The 26,811-nt window shown below is 39.0% G+C and overlaps 1 protein-coding gene across 32 annotated transcripts in view; it reads left to right on the top strand.

Moving 5' to 3' along the window:
- Window positions 1-26,811, top strand: part of RNLS (renalase, FAD dependent amine oxidase) — a 302,134-nt gene that overhangs the window by 91,222 nt on the left and 184,101 nt on the right. Inside the window, exons 5-6 of one of the 32 annotated variants that reach the window (XR_015155842.1) lie at window positions 12,415-12,548; window positions 13,356-14,510. The exons of 29 other annotated variants lie outside the window; for them this stretch is intronic. Coding sequence is in view for 1 of the 3 variants with exons in the window: in XM_086379272.1 (XP_086235398.1) it covers window positions 12,415-12,431 (17 nt within the window). In the remaining 2 variants the exon portion in view is untranslated. Of the gene's footprint in view, window positions 1-12,414; window positions 12,615-13,355; window positions 14,511-26,811 lie in introns of those variants that run through there. 2 more of the 32 variants (XR_015155841.1, XM_086379272.1) reach the window with 2 other exon arrangements.

Genomic DNA, 26,811 nt, shown 5'->3' with positions numbered 1-26,811 from the left:
CGCTTACTCCTTGGAAGGAAAGTTATGACCAACCTAGATAGCATATTCAAAAGCAGAGACATTACTTTGCCAACAAAGGTTCGTCTAGTCAAGGCTATGGTTTTTCCTGTGGTCACGTACGGATGTGAGAGTTGGACTGTGAAGAAGGCTGAGTGCTGAAGAACTGATGCTTTTGAACAGTGGTGTTGGAGAAGACTCTTGAGAGTCCCTTGGACTGCAAGGAGATCCAACCAGTCCATTCTGAAGGAGATCAGCCCTGGGATTTCTTTGGAAGGAATGATGCTAAAGCTGAAACTCCAGTACTTTGGCCACCTCATGCGAAGAGTTGACTCATTGGAAAAGACTCTGATGCTGGGAGGGATTGGGGGCAGGAGGAGAAGGGGACGACAGGATCAGATGGCTGGATGGCATCAATGACTCGATGGACGTGAGTCTGGGTGAACTCCGGGAGTTGGTGATGGACAGGGAGGCCTGGCATGCTGCGAGTCATGGGGTCGCAAAGAGTCGGACACGACTGAGTTACTGATATGATCTGATAACGAGTGATGTTGAGCATCTTTTCATGTGTTTGTTAGCCATCTGTATGTCTTCTTTGGAGAAATGTCTGTTTAGTTCTTTGTGGCACCACTCATATTCAGAAATACTTCATACATAAAATTTCTGAATGATCTTGGGTCATCTTAAAAACAATGCAGTGAATATTTTTTAAAAGTTAAGTAGAACTTCAAATAAATATTTTAATGAAATGCAAAGGAAATAATAAATGAGATTCCATTAACTTATAGAGTCTTATTTAATTTTAGTCACTCCTGTTTAAATTCTTTATTTATCCTTGCATCCTTCACTGGCCCGAAACAAAGACTGTGTACCACATAACTGAGGAAAATGTTTTGTTGGGTGGATGCATGCGTGCGTGCTCTGTAGCTCAGTTGTGTCCAACTCTTTGCAACCCCATGGTCTGTAGCCCACCAGGCTCCTCTGTCCATGGGATTATCCAGGCAAGAATACTGGAGTGGATGTCCATTTCCTTCTCCAGGGGATCTTCTTGATCCAAGGATCGAACCTGCTTCTCCTGCATCTCCTGCATTGGCAGGCAGACTTTACCACTGAGGCACCTGGGAAGACTGTTGGATGGATAAATGAACAAATATTCCATTTGTATGCTGATTATTAAGAAAGTAAAAGCTACTAAGCTTTTTTTCCATATTTTTACTTTTTTTAATAAACAGTCTTTTAACATTTGCCTTATAACTTCCTACTATGGAAATTTCTCCACACTAACGCTGATTGCTGTTCAAAATCTGAACATTCCCAACTCCTGCTTTCCTTGTTCCTTTCAAAAAGCTGTTACTGTCAATGCATGTATTTTAACAGAATCCATATGTTCCTTTTTTCTTCTGCCTGACTTTTGTGTGTGTGTCTACTATGCATATCAGGGGAGGCTCTTGACATTCATTTTATACTGTAATGACAAAGTATGATCGGTGTCATTTTAGTTTAATTTCAGAATCAGAGGTCAAGGCATTGTCATCTGAATGTCTAAAAATTTTCCATCTTGCTTGTGCTCTGTTAATGTTAAGAATTGTTTAGTAATATTTTTATAACCCAGTTGCCAACAGTGGTAAGAAGCAGTGGTAATTGTTCACGAAAAATACAATTTGGAATGCCTTCACCTCCTCCATTACACCTAAGGAGGCAATCAGGATAGTTGAAATTTGTGCCTTTCAAGTTGTCCCAGTTATAACAAAAAGAGAGAGCAGAAAACAGGTCAGGGTAAAGAGAGAAAGAAATAAGGGAAATCATTATCCTATAATTTTTTTAAAAGACCTCAATTCATAGTGATAACCCTGAAATAATATAATATGGTGGTCTTGAGCTGGTTTGTAAGTGATAAGAACAGATAGAACACATTGTTTAGAAACTAAAGAAATGTTCAGGGGAAAAGACACTTAAAACCTTAGAAATTAGAAAGAGATCTAGGGGAAAATAATTTGCTGAGTATTAAAAAAAAAACACACAGAATAACTGATACCATGTTGTAGCTATTTGTTGACTAATAACTCATGCTCAACTTATGCACTTCCCTCTGTTCCTATATATAGTTTCTGTTGACATCAAAAGATATTCTACATAATATGGGGGAAAACAAGATCATAATCCACTTAAGCCTCTATTAAATATCCATTTACTACATTTCTTATCTAATTTGCCAGAATATCATAATATATATCATTGGTGAAAAATTATAATAAATGTACCTCCCATTAAATACCATTTATTATCTCTCCCAACTAAACATCAAATTATTATAGTGGTCAATTTAAAGCTGGCTGGCAAATAAACCACATGTCAAGACCAGAAATGACATGTGTTGGTGGGATAGTGAAAAAAAGGGTCCATTACATTGATTTAATTTCTTACATAGCAGAAAAAGTTGACTAATGTAAAATGTCAGTTGTAAGTAACACTTGTCCATGAACATTTTGAGTTACGAAATATATTTAGTTTCATAGTTTTATTCACTTTCGAAATTTAAAAATTTTAAACTCAGAACTTTATCCAGGGAGAAAAGAGGACTGCTCTAAACACCAGGAAATATGAGAAAATATGCTTTTAAGTTTGGTCGTTCTCCTCCTTTCAGGAACCATCTTCAAATAGTCTTTTAGTAAACATTTGGGGATGATGAGATTCAAAAAGATAAGGTAACTGCACACACACAAAACGGGGGAAAACAAAGCAAGTTAGTAGTTTACATTTTACTCCTATAAATACATTAGCAGCTCACATGCCATTTCCCAGCACTACCCCTAACAGCCACATCCTGGACTGTTGTTTTTTTTTTTTTTAATATCTCTTAAAAGGAGTAGATGCTACCTCAAACATTACTTTCTAAAATGAAGCAGAGCCTCTTTTCCCAGAGTATATCTTAGGAAATGGTCTGCAGGCTGGAGGGTGATGAACTAGGCATCAGGGTCCTGATAAAATAAGATTGGGAGGTTCTCACATAGTCTCTTTTTCTCTGGACACACATGATGCATGTTTATATATGAAAAATTCTGTGTGGCGAATTATTTAACATTATTTATCCCAACTCCTCTCAAACCTACTTTTTTTTTTTTTTTTTACCGTTTTAACTTTCTATTTTATTTTACCTTACTTTGAAAAGTTTCTTTTACTCTAATATGCTTTGACATCTCTAAGAACTAGCATCCTCACTTCAGGAAACACTGGATTAGCCTTCATCATCATAGTCCTTCATTACTTTCTTGTCATATCATCACTACGTCTTCAAGATCTGCAGTGCTGTCAGTGATAAACGTAAATGAGTAATTAATGTTCCTTTTCCTACCACATATTCCACAGATACACAGGGCTATCAATAGTACTCCCGGCACTGTTTGAATGTGATGAGGAAATATTAATAAATGAATAGTTGGTTAATAAAAAATTGTGTGGATACCTTTAATACAGTTTTGAAATATAGGCCGGAGTTTTAAATAGGCTTTCTGGGAATAGTTAGCTCATGTGTATTCAATGGAAACTGACAGAATCCATTTCAGTCCATTTTTGAGGTTCACAATAAAAAAAAATATTTCTAAAAAGGTTTTGAAATGCCTCTGGGTTTTGGTTGTTTTTTCCCCTCATATTTTAGGTTTTACTCTGTTACAAATCTTAGGTGGCTTGTATGCTGTGGCCTAATCATGTAACCTTAGTCACTTCATGAAATTTTATACGAAAGACAAAAATTTAAATTTTGAAAATCTCAGTTTTTTCAATTTAACAGACCACAGGCATGGGTTCACCAAACTCTTCCACTCGACTGAAAAACTGAGGCAATACAGGCACTGACCCAAACACTCACTGGCTTATTGCAGCTCCGTCTAGCTCTGCGCTTCTTCACACCATTTCTGGTTGTTAACCTAAAAGTGTCATCATTTAGTTCCATGGTCTCCTAACACAATGGCAATGCCCTGAATACGTTTTGTCTCCATCTTTGAATATTCCCTTGGAAATCTTTGCTTTTGATATTCTCCAAATTGGGAATGTGTTAAAACTGGATTAGTCTTCCCTTTAACGCAATAATCGGTGGTTCTAATTCTCAGTGCCCAAAGAATGTGAAAGTCATTCAGTTGTGTCTGACTCTTTGCCACCCCATGGACTATACAGTCCATGGAATTCTCCAGGCCAGAGTACTGGAGCGGGTAGCTGTTCCCTTTTCCAGGGTATCTTCCCAATCCAGGAATCGAACCCATGTTTCCCTCATTGCAGGCAGATTCTTTACCATCTGAAACGCCAGGGACACCCAAAGAATAGAAAACCAACCCTAAACAATCTGAAATTAGGCAAAAGAAATCCAGGATAATCACATGATTGCAAAAAAGGTATTATTGGTTTAAGTAAAATACATTAACTCCCTGGGGAGAAAAAAATCTGTTTTAGGTAAGAAGAGATTGTTGTTTTGATGCTCAGTTGTACAACCTTAGAATACTGAGAATCTGAAAAGGCTGTGCATCAAAATAAAGTTTAAAATATAAATATTTGTCATATTTTTAAGTAGATTGTTACTATACCTTTCAATATATAAAGTTACTTTTAGGAGAGCTAGAACACATATTCCTGGAAAATGCACTTTTACATTTGCTAACAATAAACAGGATTCTTGATTTTTTAAAAAAAATAAACAGCTTTCTGTATTATCTGGTCTTACTTAGTAATTTATTGTCATAGGTGTGGCTACTGTTTACTTTGTGTGCACACAGTTCTTTTATATAAAGCTTATTGAAGCTCCAACTCATATACTTAAGGAGTTTATAGATGAGAAAATATTTTGGTTGAAAATTATGCAATAGAGAGTTAGCTACAATTAAAGTAACTGCTGAAGAATTGATGCTTTTGAACTGTGGTGTTGGAGAAGACTCTTGAGAGTCCCTTGGACTGCAAGGAGATCCAACCAGTCCATTCTAAAGGAGACCAGTCCTGGGTGTTCATTGGAAGGACTGATGTTGAAGCTGAAACTCCAGTACTTTGGCCACCTCATGCGAAGAGTTGACTCATTGGAAAAGACTCTGATGTGATGCTGGGAGGGATTGGGGGCAGGAGGAGAAGGGGATGACAGAGGATGAGATGGCTGGATGGCATCACTGATTCCTTGGACGTGAGTTTGAGTGAACTCTGGGAGATGGTGATGGACAGGGAGGCCTGGCGGGCTGCAATTCATGGGGTCACAAAGAGTCAGACACGACTGAGCGACAGACTGAACTGAAAGTAACTGCATATTACATTCAAGTTTTAAAATTAACCTTGGACTATTTGATATTTAATAATCTTAAAGATCCCATTTTAGAGAATTATCTTGAGGCACTGAAATAATTTCACTAATTCAGTTTCTAAAGGTAAACGTTTTGCTTCAGCATGCTCCAAAATCAGCTTGAATTGAGTCTTTTGGATGACTATTAAGAGCACAAATTGAAATCAGCATTTTACAACATAGTTTTTCCCTATAAAATTTAGCCAAAAATCCATACAGAAAGTTTAGTTTTATAAGTCTTAAGAAACTTTTCATGTTATTCTAAGAAATATTCCAATAGAACTGGTCCCTGTAGCCCATACAGTGGGCAGCCTGCTGTCAATATCTCACCCCTCAGTTCAGTTCAGTTGCTCAGTTGTGTCCGACTCATTGCAACCCCATGAATCGCAGCAGGCCAGGCCTCCTTGTCCATCACTAACTCCCAGAGTTTACACAAATTCATGTCTATCGAGTTGGTGATGCCACCCAGCCATCTCATCCTCTGTCATCCCCTTCTCCTCCTGCCCCCAATCCCTCCCAGCATCATATCAGAGTCTTTTCCAATGAGTCAACTCTTCACATGAGGTGGCCAAAGTACTGGAGTTTCAGCTGTAGCATCATTCCTTCCAAAGAACACCCAGGGCTGGTCTCCTTTAGAATGGACTGATTTCATCTCCTTGCAGTCCAAGGGACTCTCAAGAGTCTTCTCCAACACCACAGTTCAAAAGCATCAGTTCTTCAGCACTCAGCTTTCTTTATAGTCCAACTCTCACATCCATACATGACCACTGGAAAAACCATAGCCTTGACTAGACGGACCTTTGTTGGCAAAGTAATGTCTCTGCTTTTTAATATGCTGTCTAAGTTGGTCATAACTTTCCTTCCAAGGAGTAAGTGTCTTTTCATTTCATGGCTGCAATCACATCTGCTGTGATTTTGGAGCCCCCCAAAATAAGTCTGACACTGTTTCCATTGTTTCACCATCTATTTCCTATGAAGTGATAGGACCAGATGCCATGATCTTAGTTTTCTGAATGTTGAGCTTTAAGCTAACTTTTTCACTCTCCTCTTTCACTTTCATCAAGAGGCTTTTTAGCTCCTCTTCACTTTCTGCCATAAGGGTGGTGTCATCTGCATATCTGAGGTCATTGATATTTCTCCCGGCAATCTTGATTCCAGCTTGTGCTTCTTCCAGCCCTGCGTTTCTCATAATGTACTCTGCATATCAGTTAAATAAGCGGGGTGACAATATACAGCCTTGATGTACTCCTTTTCTTATTTGGAACCAGTCTGTTCCATGTCCAGTTGTAACTGTTGCTTCCTAACCTGCATACAGGTTTCTCAAGAGGCAGGTCAGGTGGTCTGGTATTCCCATCTCTTTCAGAATTTTCCACAGTTCATTGGGATCCACACAGTCAAAGGCTTTGGCGTAGTCGATAAAGCAGAAATAGATGTCTTTCTGGAACTCTCTTGCTTTTTTGATGATCCAGCGGATGTTGGCAATTTGATCTCTGGTTCCTCTGCCTTTTCTAAAACCAGCTTGACATCTGCAATTTCACAGTTCACATATTACTGAAGCCTGGCTTGGAGAATTTTGAGCATTACTTTACTAGCGTGTGAGATGAGTGCAATTGTGCAGTAGCTTGAGCAGTCTTTGGCATTGCCTTTCTTTGGGATTGGAATGAAAACTGACCTTTTCCAGTCCTGTGGCCACTGCTGAGTTTTCCGAATTTGCTGGCATATTGAGTACAGCACTTTCACAACATCATCTTTCAGGATTTGGAATAGCTCAACTGGGATTCCATCACCTGCACTAGCTTTGTTTGTAGTGATGCTTTCTAAGGCCCACTTGACTTCACATTCCAGGATGTCTGGCTCTAGGTGAGTGATCACATCATCATGGTTATCTGGGTCATGAAGATCTTTTTTGTATATTTCTTCTGTGTATTCTTGCCACCTCTCTTAATGTCTTCTGCTTCTGTTAGGTCCATACCATTTCTGTCCTTTATCAAGCCCATCTTTGCATGAAATGTTCCCTTGGTATGTCTGATTTTCTTGAAGAGATCTCTAATCTTTCCTATTCTGTTGTTTTCTTCTATTTCTTTGCATTGATGGCTGAGGAAGGCTTTCTTATTTCTCCTCGCTATTCTTTGGAACTGTGCATTCAAATGGGAATATCTTTCCTTTTGTCCTTTGCTTTTCGCTTCTCTTCTTTTCACAGCTATTTGTAAGGCCGCCTCAGACAGCCATTTTGCTTTTTTGCATTTCTTTTCCATGGGGATGGTCTTGATCCCTGTCTCCTGTACAGTGTCACAAACCTCTGTCCATAGTTCATCAGGCACTCTGTCTATCAGATCTAGTCCCTTAAATCTATTTCTCACTTCCACTGTATAATCATAAGGGATTTGATTTAGGTCATACCTGAAGGGTCTAGTGGTTTTCCCTACTTTCTTCAATTTAAGTCTGAATTTGGCAATAAGGAGTTCATAATCTGAGTAACAAGTCAGCTCCTGGTCTTGTTTTTGCTGACTGTATAGCGCTTCATAGAGCTTCTCCATCTTTGGCTACAAAGAATATAATCAATCTGATTTTGGTATTGACCATCTGGTGATGTCCATGTGTAGTGTCTTCTCTTTTGTTATTGGAAGAGGGTGTTTGCTATGACCAGTGTGTTCTCTTGGCAAAACTCTATTAGCCTTTGCCCTGCTTCATTCCGTACACCAAGGCCAAATTTGCCTGTTACCCCAGGTGTTTCTTGACTTCCTACTTTTGCATTCCAGTCCCCTGTAATGAAAAGGACATCTTTTTTGGGTGTTAGTTCTAGAAGGTCTTGTAGGTCTTCATAGAACCATTCAACTCCAGTTTCTCCAGCGTTACTGGCTGGGGCATAGACTTGGATTATTGTGATATTGAATGGTTTGCCTTGGAAACAAACAGAGATCATTCTGTCGATTTTGAGATTGCATCCAAGTACTGCATTTCAGACTTTTGTTGACCATGATGGCTACTTCATTTCTTCTAAGGGATTCCTGCCCACAGTAGTAGATATAATGGTCATCTGAGTTAAATTCACCCTTTCCAGTCCATCTTAGTTCATTGATTCCTGGAATGTCAACATTCACTCTTGCCATCTCCTGTTTGACCACTTCCAATTTGCCTTGATTCATGGACCTAACATTTCAGGTTCCTATGCAGTGTTTTTACATACATAGCATCGGACCTTGCTTCTATCACGAGTCACATCTCAATATAGAAAATCAGTAATTCATAAGAGTTTATAGTTCAATCAAGGCCAGACTTTTGAATTTCCTTTCTTGTCTCACAAGAAATTACAGCATGAATACTTTAATGTAAAAGAAACTAAAATACAAATTGGTGGTCTTAAAATCTCAGATGATGAACTGAGCCTTACAGATCTAACAGACATGACTGCTTGGATGCACTGATGTGGTCCTGTCTGCAAGAGGTGTCTATTCTTGTGAGAAAATGAGGGACTCAAATTGATGAGGTCCTTGTTATTAAGTTCCAATTTAAATCACTTTGGTAACCATAAGCTCCACATGCATTTTGGTTTTCTACTTGTTTACACAAAGGGAATGGATTCAAAGGACTCGTGTCCTAGAATTATACTGGCTGCACCACACGGAGCTATGGTTTTGACGTCCTTGTTCCCAATGTATTGCAGGATCCAAGAACCTGGGTACCATGGTGATAAAGTACCATTGAAATACATAGGTAATCAGTCAGTGTACTGGAGGATTGATTTCTTTCTTACTTTTTCTGAACAGACAAAAGCAGTCTCCTTAGTGGCAATGGGAGTAAGAGGACACTTAGCATTTAAGTTATGAGAAGAGCAATGATAAAAGCAAAGATGCAATTTAATTAATAACTTCACCTGGGCAGTGGCTAGCTCAAGGGAACTGAAAGTATCTGAAACCCTAATTGACCTCTCCATAAAGAACATAGGCCTCTGTTTTCCCGTTTTTAAATTGGAAGATATTGAAAAGGCAAATCATTTGCTATCAAGATGATTATAGTCCATATTGGAATTGTGACTAGGACTTGGAATTCTTGGACTTCAAGGCAAGACTTCTGTGTACGTTATGTCTTATTGTGGATAATAATCCTCACTTTAACCATCTGTCTATCCTGAAGAGCACATCACATTTTAGAAGAGTCCATGTCTGAACTGACTACAAAGAATTTTTTTTGAAAAGTCTTGTAAATATTCAAATGCATACACTTTATTTTAAATGTTGGCAACCCTACCATGTACAAGTATGACCCGAATTCCTCCCTTAAGTGTTTTAGTTGAAACCAAACTACTTCACTTTCTGCTTAGCACACTCATGGCTGTGACTATAGTCACAGAAAATTTGGCTTCTGGTACTTTTGTTCTCTCAGGCATCAACCTCTCCTTCTTCACATTTATTTCCTTTTTCATTCCACTTTCTCATATTTTGAAATTGTATTTTCTCTAATTTATTCATTGGTCTTTACAGCTATCTCTGAAGTTTTGAACAAGTCACGTGTGGTTATTTTTTCCTTAAAATTTATTGTATGTATTTGACATACAGTAAGCTGTACATATTTCAAGTGGGCAGTCTGATAAATTTTATAGGTACAAATTTTTTATACAAAACCACTTACCATAGTGAGTATATCTGTAATTCCCCCAAATTTCCACATGATTCTGTATAATCCATTCCTCCACTCATTCTTCAGCCCTTACTTTCCTAGGCAACTGCTGATCTGCTTCGTGTCTCTGTAGATACATTTGCCTTTTCCAGAACTTTATATAAATGGAATCACACAGTCTGTCCTCTTTTTGTCTTACTTTTTTACTCGGAATGATTATTTTGAAAGTCATCCTGTTTATTGCAGGTATCAGTAGTTCATTCCTCTTTAATGATGATTAGAATTCTACGTATGGGTATATAACAGTGTGTTTGTTCATTCATCTGTTGATAGATGTTTGGGTTGTTTCCAGTTTGGTTGTTTCCAAGCTGTGTGTGTGAGTCTTTGTATGAATATGAGTTTCCCTTTCTCTTGTATAAATGCCTGGGAGTTAAATGAGTTGATCATATATGAAGTACATGCTTAATTTTTTAAGAAACTGTCTAATCATTTTCTAAATTATTATATCATTTTCATTTCCACCAGCAATGTATGGGACTTTTCAGTTCTTCCAACTTCCCTCTACCATCCTGTCAACTCATAGTATAGTCTTTTTTCATTTTAGCCATTCTAATAGATGTGTATCTCATTGTGATTTTAATTTACATTTGCCTAATGACTAATAATGTAGGGCATGTTTTCATGTGCTTTTTTGCCATCTGTGTATCTTCTTTGACAAAATGTCTACTCAAATCTTTTGTGCACTTTTTTATTTGATTGCTGCTTCTCTTATTTTTGAGTCTTGGAAGCTCTCTATATATTTTAGATTCAAGTCTTTCATTAAATATGTACTTTGGCGATATTTATTCTCAACCTCTGGCTCTTTCCTTTCCTTAACAGTATCTTTTGAAGAGTAGAAGATTTTTAATTTTGAAGGGGGGGAACTTGTGATTCTGTTATTTTGTAATCATATCTTTGATGTCACAAAGATTTTTCTCAAACTTCAAGAAATGTTATAGATTTTTAGGCCTATGGTACACTCTGAGTTAATTCTTATATCTAGTATAATGTATGGAACAAAGTTCATATTTTACATATAGATATCTAATTGTTCCGGAAGAGCTTATTAAAAACACTATTTTTTCTCCACTGAGCCTTTGCACCTTTGTCAAAAATCAATTGTCTATGTATGTGTGGGTCAACTTCTGGACCCTCTGTTCTATTCCATTAACCTAATTGTCTGTCTGTACACCAGTGTCACACTGTCTTCATTTCTACAGCCTTATAATAAATCTTGAAACCAGGTAATGTTCCCTCTCCAGATTTGTTCTTCCTTTTTGAAGTTGTTTTTTCAATTCTGTGTTTTTTGCATTTCCATATAAATTTTAGAATCAGCTTTTCAATTTATTCAAAAAAAAAACTGTGTGAGTTACATGTACTGAAACCACAAAATATTGCTGAGAGAAATTAAAGACCTGAATATATACATTTCAACTGGTCATTTAAAAAATTCATCATGCTTTATTTACCCAGTGATTTTTTTTTTCTTCCTCTCTGCTTGTAGTCCAGCTTCAAAGAAATTAGATGTAATTCAAAGGTGTGCTATGCTGTTTGTCTCTCCCTTCAGTTACTAATGAAAAAATGATTGATGGAAAGTTTAGAAAAGGAGTGTTTATAAATAAATTATTCATGGAATCATTAGCTGTTCTATGTATTGTCTAGGCACTTTGTTCTTTCTCTTCGTCAATTTTTTTTGTCTACTTCTGGGACTTACACTTCTCATTAGTGTCTTCTGGGGTAGATGGGGTAGAAAGAAGAAATGAGACTAAACTGATAATTTCTTTTTTGCCTGTTATTAAAAGCCTTTTTGAAAAAGGGGATTGAATGCTGTGTTTAGGGATTTCACTATCTTTCCTGTCCCTGTTCTGTGCCCCACATTTCCACAGATGAGCGATGATTGGCAATAATAGGAAAGTACAAATATGCACATTTAAATATCAAATGCTGCTTTCTAAATTTGTTAATGTGTTTTATCAGTGAATACTCACAACATATGTGAAGTACATTTCTCAAGAGGGAAACCTATCTTTTTGAAGAAGATTTTTCATTATAATAAAGATTTAAAATTTTGAAATTTGTTAAATGATCTAATAGACTTCACTTGATAGCTGTTGAGATTAAAACAAGCTATTACTGAGAACCCTCATAAACTTTTATGTTATTCATACTTAGGACAAATAGTTCTTAAGAAAATTTGCTTTTAGTTCACATTGTATAAGAGAGTTGATGGGTATTTTCCCAAGATGTACTTTTCAGAATTGCGTGGTATAATAAATTGAATATTATTCATAAGAGAATCTTCAAGAAGATATAATTAAAGCTATGTTACTTTTATTTTTTAAATTGAAGTATAGTTGATTTCCAATGTTGTGCTAATTTCTGATATAGAGCAAAGTGACTCAGTTTTACACATACATACATTCTTTTTTAAATATTCTTTTCCATTATAGTTATATGTGGAATCTAAAATATGGCACAAATGAACATACCTACAAAACAGAAACAGACCCACAGACACAGAGAACAGACATGTGGCTGCCCAGAGGAATGGAGAGGAAGAAGAGGGATGGACTGAGAGTTTGGGGTAGTATACGCAAACAAAACTCTGTTACTCTTGATAAAAAAAAGAAGACGTACTGTGATAACAGTATCCTAATTGTCTTTATTATAGTCACTTAAGTGTTAATTTGCAAAATGAGGTGACCTGCAGAGATTCTCCATTATCACTACCAGTTTGTCAGGTTCTTGTGTAAAATCATTTAGAGTAAAATTGATTGCTTAGTTTAAAATATGAGGGTTTATTTTCTCTTATTATGTGGGATGAGGTTATTGATTGTCTGAGAGGAAGAATAGTGAACAAAGTAAGCAAAGAATGGAACCTAGAACTTGTCAGGAAAAATTGTATTTGGTCTTTGAGAAACAAATGTAAAAAAAAAAAAAAAACTGGAATAAAGGAAGAAATAGTTAAAGAATATCAAGATAATCATTTCGCATTATGTATATTTATCAAACCATCATGTTGTACACCTAAAGCTTATACAGTAGTATATATCAATAAATAGGTGGAAAAGAGAGTCCCAAGAAAGACTGCATGCACGTGGGCTAAGTTGTGTCTGTTGTGTCCGACTCTTTGCAACGCTGTGGACTGTAGCCCACTAGGCTCCTCTGTCCATGGGATTCTCCAGGCAAGAGTACTGGAGTGGGTAGCCATTCCCTCCTCCAGGGGATCTTCTGGATCAGGAATCAAAACCATGTCTCCAGTGCAGGAGACCCTGCATTGGCAGATGGGTTGTTTACCACTAGCACCACTTAGGAAGCCCAGCAAGAAAGACTAAGTTTATTCAAGTAAGCAGCTATTGTGATGTGTATCATGTGACATTTTGCATTATAGGTCATCTCAGTACTCTCCCTTGAGAGTTCCTTGGGCTGCAAAGAGATCCAACCAGTCAATCCTAAGGGAAATCAGTCCTGAATATGCATTGGAAGGACTGATGCTGAAGCTGAAACTCCAATACTTTGGCCACCTGATGTGAAGAACTGACTCATTGGAAAAGACCCTGATGCTGGGAAAGATTGAAGGCAGGTGGAGAAGGGGACGACAGAGGATGAGATGGTTGGATGACATCACCGACTCGATGGACATGAGTTTGAGCAAGCCCTGGGAGTTGGTGATGGACAGGGAAGCCTGGTATGTGGCAGTCCAAGAGTCAGACCACGACTGAGTGACTGATCTGAACTGGGACTCAGTAGCTATCATTCTGAAAAATCATGATTAACAGGACATTTTTCTATAGCCTTTAGGAAACTTTTCCATCTTAAAGTAAAGGAAATTTTAAAGTGAAATTCTGCCAACATTTACTGCAAACCTACTGTTTTAAGCACTGGAATACAGGAATGAAGTAAAAATCCTGATTTCAGGACTCCCAGCTGTGGCCAAGGGAAGAGTTTGGCAAATCCTCTTCCCAAGAAAGCAATCGTGAAACTGGACAAAACTTATTAGGAAAAAAATTAACAGGAAACCATTGAAGTCCTGTAGAACAACCCAAATCATAATAATCTGAGAAGTTTCATGCTTGAAAAGCTATTGAATGTTAGATCTATTCATCAGAAAATAGAAGCTTTACTAACTCAAGGTGTTTGAGCATAACCTCAGTCCAGTTTGGCTGACCTTTACATTTTGTGGTCACAAGGGTGACTTCTAGGAATCTAGGTTTAAAAACTAAAAAAGTCCATTCTCTACATCTGCATCTCTATTCCTGCCCTCCAAATAAGTTCACCTGTACCATTTTTCTCGATTCTACATACACTGGGGAGGGGAGGGTGCCTTGACATATATACACTACCATGTGTGAAATAGATAGCTAGTGGGAACCTACTGTATGGCACAGGGAGGTCAGCTCAGTGCTCTGTAATAACCTAGAGGAGCGAGATGAAGGCTCAGCAGGAAGGGGGTATGTGTATGAATATAGCTGATTTACTTCATTGTACAGCAGAAACCAACACAACACTGTAAAGAAATTGTACTCCAATTAAAAAAAAAAATAAAGCAAGAATAATAAAACCAGTGACCGTGCTTCACTAGGAGACAGATTTCTCCCAGGCACATAGTTTAAACAAAAAACAGACAACAGTACAACAACAACAGCCACAACAGCCAGTGCCATGAGGTAGATAATTCAGAATCCAAATTTGCTGGAATATATTACCTAAAATGTGCAGTTTACAACAAAAAGTTAAGACTAGAAAGTGTGACTAAGGAAAGAAGCAGTCAGTAGCAAGTGTCTCTGAGTTTCCCCAGATGTTGGATTCGGTAGACAAAGACTTCAGAGCAGCTAAATGAAATCATTTTTAAAGGAAATTATGACAATATGAATCAAGTAATCTCAATAAGTAGAGAGAAATTATAAAAAGACAAAGATGTAATGAAAAATTCTGACTCAAAAGCAGTTTTGAGATGACAGGAGAAAGAGTCTATGGACTTGAGTGATCAATAGCAATTATCCAATATGAAGAAGACAGAGAAAAAGAACTGAAGAAAAACAGAGAGTTCCAGATCAAGATAGCAGAGTAGGAAGATCCTAAGCTTCCCTTCTCCAACAGACACACCAAAAGTACAGCTCCATCTAGAACAGTTCTCTCTGAAGGCCAACAAAACAGATTTTCTACAACAAAGAATATAAATGAAAGTCCACCTGAGGCAGTTAGGAGGAGCAGTCTATTCAGAATCCACATCTCCAGTGTGGCAGCCCACAAGTGAGAGGGATATCACAACCACAGAGGCCCTCCCTGAAGAGTGAGGGGTTTGAGCCCCACATGGTGCTCCCCAGCTTGCCGGACTTGTACCAGAAAGATGCACGTGTGTGCTAAGTCCCTTCAGTCATGTCCAACTCTTTGCAACCGTATGAACTGTACCCTGCCAGGCTCCTCTCTGTCCATGGATTCTCCAGGCAAGAATACTGAAGTGGCTTGCCATGCCCTCCTCCAGGGGATCTTTCCACACCAGAGATTGAACCCATATCCCTTGTGTCTCCTGCATTGGCAGGTGGATTCTTTACCACTGGTGCCACCTGGGAAGCCCACTAGGAAGATGACCCCCTGCCTCCCCCACAGTGTATGGCTTTGAAAACCAGCAGGCTTACATCTAGGAGAGCCAGGGAGTTGTGGGGAACCAAGATTCTCATGTACAAACTCATTTCTCCAAGTTCCGGCACAGAAGCACCAGCTTGAAAAACACGTGGGTCATACAAGAAGGAATTCCTTGACTAATATTAGAGTGGGTGCCCAAGGGGCAGGATCTGGTGGAACTTCCTCTGGAGACAAACCCTGGTGGGTGCCTTTTTTTGTTGTTTCCCTGGTGGCTTGGCTGGTAAAGCATCTGCCTGCAATTCGGGAGACCTGGGTTCAGTCCCTGGGTTGGGAAGATCCCCTGGAGAAGGGAACAGCTACTCACTCCAGTATTCTGGCCTGGAGAGTTCCATGGACTGTAAAGTCCACGCGGTCACAAAGAGTCAGACAAGACTGAGCGACTTTCACTTCACTTCACTTCCACCTAGCTGACTGTCATTGGCAGGCACCATTTCTGTCACTCCCAATCAACGTACCAAGCACCACGTGTCCTGCCCCGGCTGGCCCCTTCAAAGTAGCTCCCAACGCATCCCATCTGGCACCCCTCCAAAGTAGTCCCAACCAGTGCCGGTGGCCCTCCAAAGCAGCTCCCACTTTGAGGGCTCAATCCAACCTATCTGACAGGTTGCCTCAGCTGGCACCACTGCCCTTCTAAAGCAGCTGTCTCTTCAAGGGGCCAGTCCTGTATACCCCTGTGCCTAATGCAGTCTCAAAAGGCCTTATAGCCCATTGCTCTGGGGCCAGTCCCAGAAGTCAGTGCACCAATAGCAGTCATGGCTGGACGTCTCAGCCAGCTGGGCTAGGGGCCAGCCCTACCCAGCACTGAACCTACAGCATTCACAGCCCAAACACAACACAAGGACACAGGGGGCCCACATAGGGGGCACTCCTGGAGTGCCTGGCTTTGGTGATCACAGGGGGTTGTGCCATGGAACCTGTCCCTCGGGTTACCTTCTACATAAAGCCACTCTTTCAGAACTAGGTGATGTAGCTGATATACCTAATATGTAGAAGCAGAGAGGCAAAATGAAGAGAGAAAGAAGTACCTTCCAAAGAGAAGAATAGGACAATACCTCAAAGAACTAAATGAAGAGATAAGAAATTCGCCAGATAAAGAGTTCAAAATAATAGTCCTAAAGAAGCTAACTGAACTCAAGAGAAGAATGCGTTAACTCAGTGAAAACTTCAACAAAGAGATGGAAAATTTTTTAAAGAGCCAATCAGACTAAAAAATACACTAGGTGAAGTGAAAACATATACCGCAGGGAATCAACAGAAGACTGATTGGATATAAGGAATAAGAACGAGGGGAAAATCAGATGACCTCACGTTTTCAAGCCCAGGAAACTTGGAGACCAGGAGGACTGTGGCCTTGGAAGCAGACACTCAGAAACTGGCACAAGGAATGTGTTTAGCGGGGAGAAAGTAAATTTTTTTTTTTAAGTCTTTGAAAGATAATAGGAGAGCCTTTTGGAATAGATTTTAAAGTCTTTACTGATAGTGATCCTTAGTCCACAAAAAAACCTGAGGCAGCTGATTCTCAAGTTTTAATGTTTGCAGGTTTAAAAAAAAAAAAAAAGATCTAACCACGATGAACATTAATCTAATGGGACCACATGGCCTCATAAAATTTCATGCATGCATTCAACGTGCATTATGAACTCTTAGAGAGTATTACCTAGCGGATGGTCACCCATATATGCAGGTTTTTTAAAAAAGAGATATTGGAAAGAAGTTGACTACTTTTTCTTTATTGCTGATGCCTACATGTATAGGGGAAGTGTTTCACATTTAAGATGCATTCTTCTTAAACAGTAATTGAAGGAGGTGGTTTATATTGTGTTCAGACTTTGGCTTTGAAATATTACAAGGCTGTTGATGTAGAAAGTAGCTTTGATGAACATTCCTTAAGAGAAAAGCATGTTGCTTTTCAATCTACTCATTTTGGAGTAGAGGGAACTTATTTTATGTACTCTCTTGTTCTCTTCTTAGTGACATGCATTCCTCCAAGCTTAAGGATAGTACACAGTGAATGATATTAAAAATTGATAACATTGACCACAGTGGTAACAGTATAGACCATGTATCAAAAATTATAAAATAAGGAAAAAATCAAGTTTGGAGACTCATAATGCTATACTAGTGCTGTGTGAGAAATAGTTGAAAAATTGCTTCTCTATCGTGTCCATGGACTGGTGGCTACCTGCACACATTTTGCTAGAAGTCTAGGATACATCAGAGGTAGAGAGTAAGTGCTTAGAAATGTCTATGATAATTTGACATTGCCATGACATCCAAATATATGCCTCTTGTATTAGTCAACAATTGATTGGAAGCTTTAAAAAATGAAAAACTGTAACAACAACCAGAACAAAGTCAAAATCTAAATTCTGATCCTTGACCACATTGTTCAACAGAACACCAGTTCTGTGGGATATTTATAGGTGTTCCATAAAAAGTACACACTAAAGGGCTTCCCTGATGGCTCAGATGGTAAAGGATCTGCCAGCAGTGCAGGAGACCTGGGTTTGATCCCTGGGTTGGGAAGATCCCTCGGAGAAGGGAATGGCTACCCACTCCACTATTCTTGCCTGTAGAATTCCACACACAGAGGAGCCTGGTAGGCTGCAGTCCATGGGGTTACAAAGAGTTGCACGTGATTAAGCAACTAACACACAGACACACACATACACACAACCTTAAATAAGTTTGGGAAGAATTTATAAAATAAGTTGGAGTTCTTCAGGACTCCTCAGGAACTGCCTTGTAAACCACCAGGGGAGGAGAAAGGTAAGCACAGTCTCTGATCTCATAAAACCCTAGATTTGTACAGTATCTATAGTGTGAATGATGCTAAAGCTGAAACTCCAGTACTTTGGCCACCTCATGCGAAGAGTTGACTCATTGGAAAAGACTCTGATGCTGGGAGGGATTGGGGGCAGGAGGAGAAGGGGACGACAGAGGATGAGATGGCTGGATGGCATCGCTGACTCGATGGACGTGAGTCTCAGTGAACTCCGGGAGTTGGTGATGGACAGGGAGGCCTGGCGTGCTGTGATTCACGGGGTCGCAAAGAGTCAGACATGACTGAGCGACTGATCTAATCTGATCTGATCTGATAGAGGTGACTTTATGAAAAAAAAATTCCATAGCTATTTTTAACTTTTAAACTATTACTTACACAGCTTTAGTATAGCATTATGAGTCTCCAAACTTGATATTTTCCTTATTTTTTTTTAATTTTTGAAACATAGTCTATACTGTTACCACTAGAGTCAATGTTTTTTATTTTTTTTTCTAATTTTATAGATTTCTTTTCATTTAGTTAAAAAAAAATATATGACCAGGTGGTCAAGACAAACCCTACCTCCTAGCAGTCAGAGACTCCATTTTGCTTTTGATTTCTGGATCATCACAAAAAATCTAGAATGAACCTCTGCAGTAGATGTGTGGGATGACTTGAAAATAATTGTATTGGAGAATCCCTCTTGGCATAGGGAACTAAGATTATGATCTGAAAGGACATTGGAATAAACCAGATATGAAAAGGTTTTTTAGTGTTACTCATGAAGGTAAAGGAAAAAAGAAAGGGCAACTGAGTGTTTAAAAAAAGGCATTGAAAAAGTACTTAAAGAAAATGTCCAAGTGGTCTTTGAAAGGCTATCAGGTATCAGAGCTCTGAGGTCAAGATCTAGTGCCAGGAACAAGTTATAGGAAAGAGATTGCTTCACTTCCTAGTGAATTGGTCTCTCTTATTAAACCAGCACACTCTCAAGACCAGGCTCTTTTTTTCCCCGGTTCAATAACATTAAAGTAGCTCTGTTGATTGCTGGCCATCGCTTGAGAGTAAGGTGCTAATAGAGGATGGAGTAGGTGAAAATCCCCGTGAAAGTGGCGGACTGTGACCACGTAAACACACAGCTTCACGTTTGGAAAAGCTCCAGTGGAACGCCAATGATCTCTTTTCTTTCTGTGTGCCCGAGCCTGCTGGCTTCCTCATCACATTGCCTCACATAGCCGCCCTTTCTCTATTCTCTTGAATCTCAACCTCATTGTCACCATTTTCTACCTTCACTCTGTCTTCAAATAGACAAGTTTCCATATCTTAGATGGTGGGGGAGGGGTAAGAGAGAAGCTGGCAATTCTACTCCCTAGGTACTTTTTATTTCCCACTTTTCCATTTTTGCAGAACTTCTTAAGAAAGGTGTCTTATTTCCTTGCTGCCTCCTGTCCCCTTAGACTCAGGCATCTGGCTTTAATAACAGTAATGACTGCAGGAAGTATGGCTGGCTTGACTGAGTGCTTATTCTGCACCAGGCTCAGTGCTTACTGCTTAGCACGTTATTTCAGTGAATTCTCACAATAGTCCTCTGAGTCAAGTATTACTCCTATTTTAATTGTACAGATGAGATGCTCAGGCTTAAATGAAGCAACCCAGTCACTATTGACAGGGCTGAGATTTAGCCCAGGTCTGACTGACCTCAGTGCATTCTCTTAACTACCTCTTTGTTTTCTCAGAAGTGCCAGGAAAATGCTCCCAACTGAAGAGGTATTATTATAATCCATTTAATGTACTTGCTGTTAGCAAGGAGCATCTGCATCCTCCTTGAGGGCATTTGCAAATTTGTAGTTACATTTGGTTGTCCTGAAGTTGGAGTTGGGGAGGCTCCTAGTATTTAATAGATAAAAAAAGGGGTGTAGTGGTGAGAACTGCCCTGTAATGCTGAGAACCACCTTATGCAACAGAGTTATCCTGCCTCAAATGCCAGTGATGCCCCACTCAGAAATAATGATAATGGATGAGAATCTAATAATGGATTCAGAAAGCCTAAATAACTTCCCCGAATCTGGAGCCATAAATCAAACTGATATCTGTCTGGCTCTAAAGCTTATGCCTTTTTCACTCTATTCAACAGAACATTAAAATATTACGCATAATTTGATTTCCTCTCAGAATTATCATATTTTATATGTAACAGCTCAAATATAATTTATTTAGAGAATAGTTAACTAATTTCCTGATTGAATGTTCTTTTAATACATTTAATGGAGATAGCGTGTATCATAGTGTTTGCCAGATTTTCAGAAGGATGCTAAAACTTAATGAAAGAAACCATCAACATTATATTAAATGAAGAAAACTGCATAATTTGGATCATGCTATCTTCTTTACTGTCAGCCAGAAGTGGAAAGGACTCATTTAGGAAAGGAAAAAGGGAAAGGATGGGGGAAGATAGCTAAAGAGGTTAGAAGAGAAGAAAACATATATACTGGGATTTTTATATTTAATGAATCATATACAGAGTTCTGAGCTATCACTTGCAATCTTTGCTGTTTCTTTTTAAAAAATCTTTTGCATAAATATCCTCAGGTCTAAAGGGCTGCCCACATTTAAATAAGATTCACATATAAAGGCATCACTTAAATGTACTTATTTCCAAAATGTATGTCATATATTTTTTGTAGCGGTTTTAGGCTGTGCTAGGTAGAAGACCCTGTTACTCCTGGTCAAGGAAAGTTGTGCTTTTCATAATCATAGATTGCATACCTGAACATACATTTAAATGTGCCCAAGTCTGCCCAAGTCAGCCCTTCCTTCCCAACATCAAGGCCCATCACCACTTTTTGCCACCCCCCAAAAATACAGTAGTGCTTTCAGCCTCATTCTTGTACTTACCTTTGAAACTCCCATCCTGAATTGCCGGAAAGAAAAAAGTGTCTGTTTCTTTATATAGTATTTTTCTCCTTCCTGTTTTCACAACTTGAGATATATTTAAATTCAGATACACAGATGATTTTCTGGGCACCATTGAGAACTGAGGATCTCAAACTTTAGTTTTGATAAGAATATCTGGAGAGCTTATTGAAAATGCAGATTTCCAACCCTGGGCCAGAGACCTGAATTTAGTAGTTCTTGAAGGACATAATATGCTTTGTCAGCAAGCCCCGCCAAGTGATGGAGTGTAGGTGGTTCATGGGTTGTATTTTGATGGCTATTATTTTAGCACTTAGTGGGCCCTTGATAAAGTGGAGAAGGAAATGGCAACCCACTCCAGTATTCTTACCTGGAAAATCCCATGGATGGTGGAACCTGGTAGGCTACAGTCCATGGGGTCGCAAAGAGTTGGACACGACTGAGCAACTTCACTGGGACTGGGCCCTTGATAAACTGTTGTCAGGTATATGAATATATGAATTCATATATATGTATGAATGCATGTGAAAGTTGTCCTGACATCTTTATTTCTGCCAACAGAGGCTTTTACCTGTAACCACAGGAACTTACAGTCCTAGAAGATTCATTACCCCTTCTTCCCCTTCACCTTTGTTGTCCTGTTTTCAATGACTCATGAAGTCTTACTGTGGTTGCTTCTCAGTTTTCTTGCATAGGTCCTTTACATCTCCTTGGCTATCACTCTGCTTCAGGCTCTCCTATCTGGTGGCTTGTGAACAGATACCCTGGAATCCAGATTCTTTTTACTCTAACTCAGCTTTTAAACCACTATCAATTAATAGTCCCTAACCCATGCTTGTCTGCATTGAAGACTCTTGACTTAAGCTACATTTCTACTTAATCTCCCTCTGCTCTCCTCTTCAATCATACTGCTGCTGCTGCTGCTAAGTCCCTTCAGTCGTGTCCGACTCTTAGCGACCCCATGGACTGTAGCCACCAGGCTCCTCCATCCGTGGGATTTTCCAGGCAAGAGTACTGGAGTGGGGTGCCATTGCCTTCTCCATTAATCATACTAGTTTCGCTCTTATCCTTAATTGTTGTTTATGCATTCCCATCTCCCTATCTTTGTTCATGACATCCCCGCCCCGCCATGGGCAGAAAAAGGTTAACTCAGCAGGCGTGGCTTGTTCTAACCCTACACCTTCCAAAAAAATGACTTGCCTTCATCTAGTCCATGGCCAGCTCCTGGGAGATAACCTCTGAGCTGCTGAAATTGTCTTCCTCAGAAGTGTTTTTGTATGCCTGATGCCTTCGACTGTACTGTGTTGTTATTCAGTCACTACGTCTTGTCTGACTCTTTGTGATCCCGTGGACTGTAGCAGGCCAGGCTCCTCTATCCTCCACTATCTCCTGGAGTTTGCTCAGATTCATGTCCATTGAGTCAGTGATGCTGTCTTACCATCTCTTCCTCCACTGGCCCCCTTCTTTTGCCTTCAGTCTTTTCCAGCATTTGAGTCTTTTCCAATGAGTTGGCTCATTGCATCAGGTATTGGAGCTTCAGCTTCAGCATCAGTCCTTCCGATGAATATTCAGGGTTGATTCCCTTAGGATCAACTGGTTTGATCTCCTTGCTGTCCAAAGGACTCTCAAGAATCTTCACCATTGCCACAGCTTGAAAGCATCAGTTTTTCAGCACTCAGTCTTCTTTATGGTCCATCTCTCACTTCCGTACATTACTACTGGAAAAACCATAGTTTTGACTATATGGAGCTTTGTTGGCAAAATGATGTCTCTACTTTTGAATACCCTCTCTAGGTTTATCATAGTTTTCCTTCCAAGGAGCAAACATCTTTTAATTTCATGGCTACAGTCACTGTCCACTGTGATTTTGGAGTCCAAGAAAACACAATCTGTCACTGCTTCCACTTTTTCCCCATCTATTTGCCATGAAGTGATGTGACCAGAGACCTACTATATTTATGGTAAAAGCCTTCCCTTCCACATTGCCTTTCCAGAAAGGCAGGCGGCAAGTAGCACCCTCTTCTGGCGATAGTGCCCACTGAGAACACTCATCTGAAAAGAAGTGTGGCAGTATTAGAACAACTTAAAATGAGCATGCCATTGACCCAGCAGTTTCACTCTTTGGAGTTTATTCTATAGAAATCTTTATTCAAGTGTGTACTGAGTGTATTGTTGTCTTATTTACAGAAGCAAAAATTGAAAATAACCCAGTCATCCATTGATGACAATGTTAATAGAATAATAATCCCTTAATAGTAATAATGATAAAGCTCTCATTTATTGAGCACATTCTGTGCTAAGTGCTTTACTTATAGTACCTAACTTAAGTTCATAGCAAGCCTTCCACATAGGTAGATTATCCCCACTGAGAAAAACACTGATGCACCTAGAGGTTAAATGAGGACACATGGCAAAGGTCTGTATGAGTCCATCCTTACAATTCAAACTAAGCTAATCAAGAGTGGTTAATGAGCTCTGTATGCTGTCATGGAAGGATGCTATCGCACATTATTAGGTTTAAAATTAAATTATGAAAATTTGTATAATATGTTACCATTTTTATAAGCTGTATCTATGCACATGCACACTTGCATAGGAACCATAAAATGCAGTAGGATTCATTAATTTACTGAACAGGTAATAAAGTAACTTCTTTTCTCCTAATACACTAGAGTGATGATTATATGATAAACTTGACTACCCTCATGCAAAGATATGAAACAGAGAGACAGAGATCTGAAATTAAAAAAATAAAAATTGTGTGCCTCCACTGGTAAAAGTAATACTACTAATATAAATATTTATGAAAGGAAAACATGCTTGCATCCTTTCACAGATATAAGCCTGCAATACATTCAATATCATTATATTTATATATATAAATATATATTTTGTTTACTATGTATGCTAAACATAATTTTTAGTGGTAGAAAATTTAGAAAATGAGGCAAAGCACAAAGAAGAAAGTAATGGACTGATCCATTATTTTCTTAGAGTAGCATTTTTTTTCTGTATTCTAAAAACAAATCTTATCGCAGATGTGCTAGCAGGTTTTCTCAAAAAAAGGAAAAAGAGAAAAAATAGTTTTATTGTTTTAAATAAATTTGATAAACACTACATGTTGCATCCTCTCCCTGTTCTAGTGCAAATATGTTTATTAAAGGAGACTTTAAAAAAAAAAAAAGCTCTTCCTTAATCAGTATTTCTTAGATTATGTGACCATATAACCCTTCTGCTGTATGAATGTCTGTACCTGGGAAGCCCACAGAATGAAGAGTAACTGTGGCTTCCTCCCCTACCTTAGGAACCTGGTCACTGGCAGCAACGATGTTCTCATCTTTGTCCAAAGAGGAATCAAGAGTCTCAATTTAGTTGTCTCAACATTTGTACATTCAAGATGCCCAACAGTGATTCTGATTGATTCTACCTGAACAGCATGCCCCAAACAGTCATTGTGGAGAAAGACATAAGATACCCCCATTGATCAGCCTGGGACATAGGCTGAGTTCTGTGGCTAGGACACTGAGCTCTATGGTGGTCAAAATGGCAAAAATTACAAATAGTAGAGTGGGGAAAATTAGTTGCTCCCTAAATTAGTTCCCTTCCCAAGAGAGAAGGGAAAGGGATGTCTAACATGTTGCCGTATGCTCTTTTTCTCTGCTTTTCGGTTGAACCTCCTTGTGGGTTTTATAAAAACAAATTTATATATGCATGAAAAAGAAAAGTGAAAGTGAAAGCCGCTCAGTTGTGTCTGACTCTGCAACCACATGGACTATACAGTCCATACTGGGGTGGGTAGTCTATCTCTTCTCCAGCAGATCTTCCCAACCCAGTAGTCAAACTGGGGTCTCCTGCATTGCAGGTGGATTCTTTACCAACTGAGCTATCAGGGAATCCTCATTATATATGCATGCCATATATTTATTCTCAGAGTATACTTTTTCAGTTAATATACCATTAAAATTTATTTTCCATTGACATTATTCGTCAGAAACATGAGCTGCATATAGTCCATGTTATGAAGGAACTGTATTCTTCTAGAGTTAGGCATTCACTTTGTCCCCGGTTTTGGTTTATACAAAGTTCTAGGTTGCACATTCAGCACCAGGATTTCTTCTTGGTTCATCTCAGTCTTCAGACTCACAAGGCCACATTTGACATCGTTCTATTCCAAAGGGTATAGGATAAGAACAGGGCTTGTGGAAAGGGCCGTGATGTTCATACCTTTACTATAGAAGTCCTTGCAGTGGTCCATAGCAGCTCATGTGCAAAAAGATGAGATGCACATTAGGTAAGTGTGGGACTTGTGTCCTGGTTTAAAAGCCTTATTCCCCAAAAAGAAGCAAATCCATAAGGATAACCTTCAGGGTCCTCCTGAAGAATATGTTCAGTTATAAGAGTGTCACACTCAAGGAAGTTCAAGTTATGGGTAGCATCAATTATTTATAGTTCTCCTAGTATAGGGCTTCCCCAGTGGTTCAGATGGTAAAGAATATGTCTGCAATGCAGGGACTCAATCCCAGGGTCGGGAAGATCCCCTGGAGAAGAGAATGGCAACTCACTCCAGTATTCTTGCCTGGAGAATTCCATGGAAAGAGAAGCCTGGTAGGCTACAGTCTGTGGGGTTGAAAAGGTTCAGATATGACTGAGCGACTAACACTCACTCCCTCTCTCCTAGTATAGATGCCACTTACCAATCCAGGGTCAGTTTTACTATAATTTTTGTTGACTAGTTTTCAACTTACTTGACATGGCCCCTCATCAGGTTACCTGGTGTTGACCTTAAACAGACTTCCAGTAATTTCTCCAAGAAAAAATGAGTTTATTTGGAATAAGCTGTGCTGTGCTGAGTCGCTCAGTCCTGTCTGACTCTTTGCAACCCCATACAGAGAACTGCGATTCAGGGTCTGCAACCATGGTGAACCACATGCATAGCAAACGAAGAACTTTTTTAGAAGAGAAAAAGGAAGGTGGCTGGCGGGAAGGGGCTAGAGTAAACAAAGAGTTCTTGGCTTTCCTTGGCTGAGTCCTTGCCAGCCAGGAAGAGGAGTCTTTCTTCCTGTTGAGCTCTGCTATCATTTCAGGGCATGAAGCCCCTCCACTCTTTGGTCTCCCAACTGTATTTAATTTAGATTTCTGCTTTTTAATTTTTTACCCAAGTAACTAAAGATCAAATTCTCATGCACAAATGAGGGAAGCTTTTAACTATTTATCTACAGACATTTTTAGACATAAAGTATTGTCCAGATAATGTGATTGTTTCCTTAAATAAATCCTATAAAGTAGGAATAATGAGTCATGCAAAGTAAATAACTTAAAAACTTCTGATACATGCCAATAAATTATTTTTCAGAAATGTACACGAAATCAAAATACCTTTGATGATATACTTGTTAAGCTCCCTATGACTTTCCAGCATTATTTCTGGCACTTTCTAACTGAATGTAACTTTTTCTCCAGTCCCATAGCCTCTTTACCCATTTCATTTTCTTTAGCATTTCTTGCATAGCCTGGTCCTGACTAGAAT

Source organism: Bos grunniens, chromosome 26 (genome assembly GCF_055505025.1).
Source record: "Bos grunniens cultivar Pamir isolate PY7600 chromosome 26, Bosgru_T2T1.0, whole genome shotgun sequence".
Classification (NCBI taxonomy): Eukaryota; Metazoa; Chordata; class Mammalia; order Artiodactyla; family Bovidae; genus Bos; species Bos grunniens.
This window is presented reverse-complemented; position numbering and strand designations above follow the sequence as displayed.